The sequence below is a fragment of the Trichomycterus rosablanca genome, chromosome 6, assembly GCF_030014385.1.
Source record: "Trichomycterus rosablanca isolate fTriRos1 chromosome 6, fTriRos1.hap1, whole genome shotgun sequence".
Classification (NCBI taxonomy): domain Eukaryota; kingdom Metazoa; phylum Chordata; class Actinopteri; order Siluriformes; family Trichomycteridae; genus Trichomycterus; species Trichomycterus rosablanca.
This window is the reverse complement of record NC_085993.1, coordinates 28,525,035-28,533,021: the sequence shown is the minus strand read 5'-3', so window position 1 is coordinate 28,533,021 and position 7,987 is coordinate 28,525,035. Positions and strand designations below refer to the sequence as shown.

At 41.6% G+C, this 7,987-nt stretch overlaps 1 protein-coding gene across 7 annotated transcripts in view; it reads right to left on the bottom strand.

Annotated features, from left to right (window-relative positions):
* Positions 1-226: 226 nt before the first annotated feature.
* The window catches only part of LOC134317013 (protein unc-80 homolog), a 77,791-nt gene continuing 70,030 nt past the window's right edge, over positions 227-7,987 (bottom strand). For 4 of the 7 annotated variants that reach the window (XM_062997647.1, XM_062997649.1, XM_062997651.1 and 1 more), the window contains 7 exons: positions 6,108-6,255; positions 5,793-5,849; positions 4,962-5,043; positions 4,728-4,845; positions 3,373-3,587; positions 1,803-2,168; positions 227-1,027 (listed from right to left, as the gene is read on the bottom strand). In XM_062997647.1, coding sequence (XP_062853717.1) covers positions 1,842-2,168; positions 3,373-3,587; positions 4,728-4,845; positions 4,962-5,043; positions 5,793-5,849; positions 6,108-6,255 — 947 coding nt within the window. In that variant the 3' untranslated portion in view covers positions 227-1,027; positions 1,803-1,841. The remainder of the gene's footprint in view (positions 1,028-1,802; positions 2,169-3,372; positions 3,588-4,727; positions 4,846-4,961; positions 5,044-5,792; positions 5,850-6,107; positions 6,256-7,987) is intronic. The other 3 variants (XM_062997652.1, XM_062997654.1, XM_062997650.1) reach the window with 2 other exon arrangements.

Here is a 7,987-nt window from a genome sequence, read left to right as displayed (position 1 = left end):
CTACAAGTTCACATATTTATACTAAGCTGATAATTATTACACATTTCTACATTCTTCTTATCAAGAAAGCACAGAAAAGAAGCTTATTTTACAGGATTCAGTACTGTCACTGGCAATAATAATAATAATTACATATCTGATGTATTTAACACCATAAATATTTTTGTATTTAAAAATACTGACTCATTTGTCTTATAAATAAATACATGTAAATTATGCTACCAGGTGATCTTAAAGGGGTTACAAACATTAGGAGCACCCCACAAAAAATTTGCATGGCAATGCCTATTTCATAACAGTTATGCATGTGATGGCCAGGAATCTGTTAAATGCTGGGTTAATAGTAGTTACTCGTAGTTCACATGTTGAATGTAACAGATATGATCAGGCATAAAGACCTGGGTGACTTTAATAAAGGCCAAATCATTATGGGCAGACAACTGGGTTGAAGTATCTCTGGAACAGCGGTCTGTCATGACAAGCCACCAAACCTATATTGCTGATTATTTTAATACTGATGCTGAGATAGCAAGAGATAGATCTTCTTGCCAAGATACTCTCTGATAAGTGGTTTAATCTTCTGCCACCTATCTTGAGGAATCTTTGGCCATTCTTCTCATGCAAAAGCACAAAGACAATATTCTATGTGATTAAATTCTGGAGACTGAGACGGCTGCTTCAGTAAATTCCTTTTGCTGGAGGTTTAACACCCACAATAAGGGGTCCAGAGGTTCTGCTATGCTGCGGGGGACCTAAGCACCGACACTGGGAAAGCAGTATTCAGAACTGTACAAAGGCTGTACAGAAATTGAAGGAGATGCTGCTAAAATCCTGGTTTTAGATACGACAGAACTCCCCAAGATATCTTGCTCCATGTCTCTGCATCTGTATTGGTATTTAGCCTTATAAGGTTTTATTTGACTGAAAAACAGCTCCACAACATCACACACCCTCCACCATACTTTAAAGTAGACATCAGGTTTGTTTCAGTGTAGTCATTCCTCCACTCCATGAGTTCAATTTTTATCTGACGACAGAAAAAGGTTCCAGTCAATGTCTCATAAGTGTTGAGCAAACTCCAGACATGGTTAAATGACAGAAAAAAATAACCTGTTGGCATGGAGGTAGCATCTGATGGTAGTTTCAGAGAACTTGTGACCCCTAAGTTGCTTATTTTTTTCTGTCATTTTCTAAATAGTGATCCTTGGGGATTTTTTGCCTCTCTACCATCCTAGTTAAAAAAAAAACATTGGTCCTCGTCCAAGCAAGTAAGTCACAGTTCCAGTTGATTGGAACTTTAAATAATTGCCCTGTAGATATGGGAATTTCAGGTAAGTTGCTATTTTATAGCCCATCCCTAACTGGTAAAAGGTGAAAAAACTGTCCCTTATTTAAATTATGTGTTCTTTGTGGAGAATGTGACCTCTGTGTCACCATATACCAGAGAAGTAATTGATTACTGCTTGAAAGTTCCTAAATGCTCTGACCAAAAGGTAAAATATAAATGGAAAAAAACTTTATTTATTGTTTGTATGAATAGGGGTATCATTAGTTGGTATCATTAGTTAGTAGGGGAAAATATTTAATAAACCACTGACAAAACTCCCCAGGAAATTGGGTTTTAAGAGAGTTAGGCATTGTACAGCACCCCAGGTGTAGTTAAGGGTTAAAAAGGCCCTGTGTGGCACAACATCAGCCATCTGACTATTTTGCATAAACCTAAGCTAATTAAATAAACACCAATCTATTTCAACCATGAACCACTTGATGGTGGTTTCATCTGAAAAAGTCATGTCCATTACCTTCCAGCACCTGATCATTTTGGACTTCTTGTTTAGGCTTCACACGTGGGACTCGTCCAGGTCCAGATCTACAGGAGACAAAGGCAGAGGGGACAGAGAGTGAGGCGAGAGCAGTGAGTTGAGCAGAGGGTTTTCTGTGCCCTGTTCCTCAGCCATGTGGAGCGAGGTGTCGCTGTTCTGCAAGAGTCCCGTCGTCTCCTCGTCTTCTGGACTTTCGCGGATCTGAGCCGGGCTCAGACGAATCGGGGTGCTCAGGAGAGGGAGGGGAGAGCAGGATCTGGATGCTGGAGTGGAGGGTGTAGGGGACAGGATGGTTCTTACACAAGTCTGCTCCTGTTTTTCTTTACTCTCGGCAAGAGGCGAGGCCTAGAATGGAAGAGTAGATGGTTTAGAAAAAGCTTATCAAGCAAAACAGGTAAAACCTCCATGTTTACAACTTCATAACTGATGTCCAAGGTTCCCAAAAGATTACAGAATATTGTTAAAAGGAAAGGCTATCCAGCACAGTAGTAGACACAGGAATATACACTGATCAGCCATAACATTAAAACCACCTCCTTGTTTCTACACTCACTGTCCATTTTATCAGCTCCACTGACCATACAGAAGCACTTTGTAGTTCTACAATTACTGACTGTAGTCCATCTATTTCTCTGCATGCTTCGTTAGCCCCCTTTCATGCTGTTCTTCAATGGTCAGGACCCCCACAGGACCACTACAGAGCAGGTATTATTTGGGTGGTGGATCATTCTCAGCACTGCAGTGACACTGACATGGTGGTGGTGTGTTAGTGTGTGTTGTGCTGGTATGAGTGGATAAGACACAGCAGTGCTGCTGGAGTTTTTAATCACCTCACTGTCACTGCTGGACTAAGAATAGTCCACCAACCAAAAACATCCATCCAACAGCGCCTTGTGGGCAGCGTCCTGTGACCACTGACGAAGGTCTAGACCAACTCAAACAGCAGCAGTAGATGAGCGATCGTCTCTGACTTTACGAGTGTCTAATAGAGTGGACAGTAAGTGGACACGGTATTTAAAAACTCCAGCAGCGCTGTTGTGTCTGATCCGCTCATATCAGCACAACACACACTAACACACCACCACCATGTCAGTGTCACTGCAGTGCTGAGAATCATCCACCACCTAAATAATACCTGCTCTGTGGTGGTCATGTGGGGGTCCTGACCATTGAAGAACAGGGTGAAAGCAAGCTAAAAAAGTATGCAGAGAAATCGAAGTTCTACATTTACTGACTGTAGTCTATCTAAGTGCTTCTATATGGTAAGTGGAGCTTACAAGGGGGGAACAAGGGGGTGGTTTTAATGTTATGGCTGATCAGTGTATATTTCAAATAAAAATTAAGCATATGTAGATGTAGAGACAAATAAACTAAAAAGTTAAGTAGATTAAACATCAAGTGTCTTTGCACTGTTTTATATTGAATACAAGTCAAAAAAGATGTTTTAAAGTTTTTGAAACTGGATTTTTAGAACTGTACAAATCCAGTATTCAACCCTATTAACACACACAGCTGGAAGTACATTTTGGTGTAGAACAGTAAAAATCACCTGTGGGTGTGCTGGACTGTGCTGGTCTGTTCTGGCAGACGGTGATGAAGTCTCAGTGTTACCAGTGCTGGGGTGTGAGTGACTCGGTCTCCTGGTATCCGCCATACCAGGCAAAGTAGTGCCAGTTGTGGGTGTGGGTGTAGCACAAGGAGACTTTCCAGAAGCCTTTTGCTGGTTCTCTGTAAACGTGACCGACCTCTTTTGGTCAGCAGTTGCTATAGCAGGAAATACCAAACAGGTAATAAAGTGGATATAACTATTAAAACCAATGTTTTAGCCACATCTATTATTTTAGAATTTTAGAAAGGCCTTTTTTGCACCAAAAATCATGGTTGGCTAGTCTGATGTGAAAGAAACCCAGTGGCATGAACAATGCCCTGGCCTCAAGCCTAGTAAATACTTTTGGAATAAACTAAAAGATCAACTCAGACATTCATCTAACAGTGTCTGACCTCACAAATGACAATGACTAAATGGCTTCAAATATCTACAACACACTTCAACATGTTGTGGAAACCCCTCCTGCAAATGTGGTTATGAAATAGGATGTCCAATAAGCTTAGAGTCAGGTTCCCAATACTTTGGCCATATACTGCATGTATGTTTAAATGCCATAAACATTTATACCTGGGAGTCCATAATTGCTCTCTTAGTGGTCTCCATTATTAATCAAATTGAACAATAGGCAAGTGTATTTGTTCTGAGATAATGAGAATGATGACTTTCTTGTCCCTTATTAAGCAAAATGAAGATATGGAAGAAGACAGTTGGCATCCAAGTTTGTTTAAAAAAATTACTGGAAAAAATTGTTGGGGGGGACTAGGGCCTAGATACCTAGGGCCCTACCTCACAGTTGCATCACAAACTGTGAAATGAGCTTTTTCCCGTGTAATATGCAATCTGTGTTTACGATTTAACGTTTTTAATGCCTTACGTTTACTGGTTAATTTGCACAATGAGGCGGTCCTAGCAATCCTACGACAATTCAGTTAGCAATCGGTTAGTCAACATTTCCAAGATGTTGAAGTCTAAAGCAGCTAAAAATAGTACTTGGGTTTGGAAAACTCCCAACCAATTCTGTGAACGCAGAGGGGGGTGTCAAAACAGGGATAAGAATTTTTTTATTTGAGATGGACCCTCATGCCGTCGGTCAAGGTTCTAGGTTTATTCTATTATTTAATTTATGAGTGTAATTTAATTACTGCTGTGAAATGTGGTATTTTTCTTCAAAAGGCCGTACAAACTGTATTCAAGATTTTTGAAAAGCAAGGTCTATGAAATTAAACCTAATAAAGAAGCAACTAAAAAAAGTTATATTTTTGTTAATGTAGTTTTCTCTAGTACTTAAAACATACCCTTGTCAAACATTTTGTTCTTGGGCTGAATGCTCCTGCGAGTGGTTGAGAGTCTGGCTCCGTGCCTTCCACGAGTTTCATCCTGAACCCTCGGAATAGACAGTAGCGGCCGACGTAACTGAAAAGACAAGAATTGAGACTTTAAGTTTAGGAAACATAAACATATGGTTATTTTCTCTACTAACAACAATGTGTTTATTTAAATGCAAATAAAGCATGGCGTATTGAGGTCACCTGTCTTAGACCTCGTTTTCGCCCAAGTGGTGGCTGAAGCAAGAGATTCTGATGGCCTGGTTCGCTCTGGACACTTGCGACCCTGTATAAGAAGTAAGAGTGACAGGTGACAGGTCAGAATGAAGGGTTGAAGGAGCTGAACACAATCCCTGTTAAATCCTCCAAAAAAATAGGAGAGATCAAAGGAAAAGTGTCCGTCCCACAAATACCCAACGATCGAAGGCACATTATTAATCAAACATAGTGACATGGACAAATTGTGACACATGAATTGCAGGCCAGAAACCTGCAATGTCATTCACAACACCAGAGCGGATTTAGAGGAGCTGGTGATGGCAGTGTATTAGACTGATAAATAATTCATACAGGTTTTTGGTAGGTAATCAATTAGGTATATTTTTCTATATGTTACTTAACCAAAACCTTATATTTTAGCAGTTTATTTTTGCTTAACACATGCCAGACCAGACTCCTCAACCCTTGAGATAAGCACCCCAGAGAGGAACTCCCATTTGAGCAGTGGAAAAAGCCATTCAAACATGAATGGACACCATGGCACCATGAGGCTCACTATAATGATATGAATACCACACAGTGACAATAAGTAGTGACATTAAGTATTAGTGTCCATACAGTGAGAGAGAGAGAGAGAGAGAGGTCAAGAAAAGAACAATTGGAGGACAAAAAGACAGAAAGGGAAGAGAATAAAGGGAAACACAAAACGAGGGGCTGTTCATAGTGACGAGTCAGTGAATGTAATGAGTAAGGGAAAGGCAGGCCCAGCCCCGGCACACACACAGACACCGCACAGACAGGGCTGTGACACTGTACCGTGACAGGTTACCCTCCTCCAGCAGCCCCTGGGATTCATCTAGCACATTGGGTTCACTGTAGAATGGGCAAGGAACAAGGTTAGGGGAAAAACTCGTGCACATGCAATCCAACACTGCCGTTCAACCCATTCTTTAAAGAAAATATATGGTTATCTTGGCAGCTAAGATAAAACGTGATGACTTTCAGTATAAAGTGAAGAGCTACTGAAGGGACATGAAAAAAAAAACTCCCAGTCAAGTGGCTCAGAGATGCTGAAACTTTTATTAATGATTGTCATTGTGAATTGATCATAATGTTAGAATCAAAGCTTACCTGTGGCTGGGTAGCATGGTGCTTAGGCCCGGCCCTGGCTGGGTGGAGGCTGAGCCAGTGGCGTGGCTAGAGAAACGGCGCTGGGTAATATGTCTGGGCAAGAATGCCTCGTGCTCACTTACCACACTGGGAATGCTTATGGAATCATCTAGAAAAAGAGAATGGGACACATGAGAAGTGCAAAATGAGATGTAGACATTTATACCCATTTTGCTGGAATTGCTGAAACAGCGGCACAACCCTTCTACACTGTGGTACAAACAGAATAAATTACAATAGTCCTATTTTTTTTTATACCTAATATTCAAATACTGTGTCTGTGGAATATAAGCAATTTACACAGTCGACCACTATTATGACCACTTCCTACTTTCGACGACGGCAACGCGTAGCTCATGAAGGAAGTCACATTTGCGATAGGCTGTCTGCACCTACAGTACAGGCCAAAAGTTTGGACACACCTTCTCATTCAATGCGTTTTCTGTATTTTCATGACTATTTACATTGTAGATTCTCACTGAAGGCATCAAAACTATGAATGAACACATGTGGAGTTATGTACTTAACAAAAAAAGGTGAAATAACTGAAAACATGTTTTATATTCTAGTTTCTTCAAAATAGCCACCCTTTGCTCTGATTACTGCTTTGCACACTCTTGGCATTCTCTCAATGAGCTTCAAGAGGTAGTCACCTGAAATGGTTTTCCAACAGTCTTGAAGGAGTTCCCAGAGGTGTTTAGCACTTGTTGGCCCCTTTGCCTTCACTCTGCGGTCCAGCTCACCCCAAACAATCTCGATTGGGTTCAGGTCCGGTGACTGTGGAGGCCAAGTCATCTGCCGCAGCACTCCATCACTCTCCTTCTTGGTCAAATAGCCCTTACACAGCCTGGAGGTGCGTTTGGGGTCATTGTCCTGTTGAAAAATAAATGATGGTCCAACTAAACGCAAACCAGATGGGATGGCATGTCGCTGCAGGATGCTGTGGTAGCCATGCTGGTTCAGTGTGCCTTCAATTTTGAATAAATCCCCAACAGTGTCACCAGCAAAACACCCCCACACCATCACAGCTCCTCCTCCATGCTTCACAGTGGGAACCAGGCATGTGGAATCCATCCGTTCACCTTTTCTGCGTCTCACAAAGACACGGCGGTTGGAACCAAAGATCTCAAATTTGGACTCATCAGACCAAAGCACAGATTTCCACTGGTCTAATGTCCATTCCTTGTGTTTTTTGGCCCAAACAAATCTCTTCTGCTTGTTGCCTCTCCTTAGCAGTGGTTTCCTAGCAGCTATTTGACCATGAAGGCCTGATTTGCGCAGTCTCCTCTTAACAGTTGTTCTAGAGATGGGTCTGCTGCTAGAACTCTGTGTGGCATTCAACTGGTCTGTGATCTGAGCTGCTGTTAACTTGCGATTTCTGAGGCTGGTGACTCGGATGAACTTGTCCTGAGAAGCAGAGGTGACTCTTGGTCTTCCTTTCCTGGGTCGGTCCTTGTGTGTGCCAGTTTCGCTGTAGCGCTTGATGGTTTTTGTGACTCCACTTGGGGACACATTTAAAGTTTTTGCAATTTTCCGGACTGACTGACCTTCATTTCTTAAAGTAATGATGGCCACTCGTTTTTCTTTAGTTAGCTGATTGGTTCTTGCCATAATATGAATTTTAACAGTTGTCCAATAGGGCTGTCGGCTGTGTAGTAACCTGTCTTCTGCACAACACAACTGATGGTCCCAACCCCATTGATAAAGCAAGAAATTCCACTAATTAACCCTGATAAGGCACACCTGAAAACCATTTCAGGTGACTACCTCTTGAAGCTCATTGAGAGAATGCCAAGAGTGTGCAAAGCAGTAATCAGAGCAAAGGGTGGCTATTTTGAAGA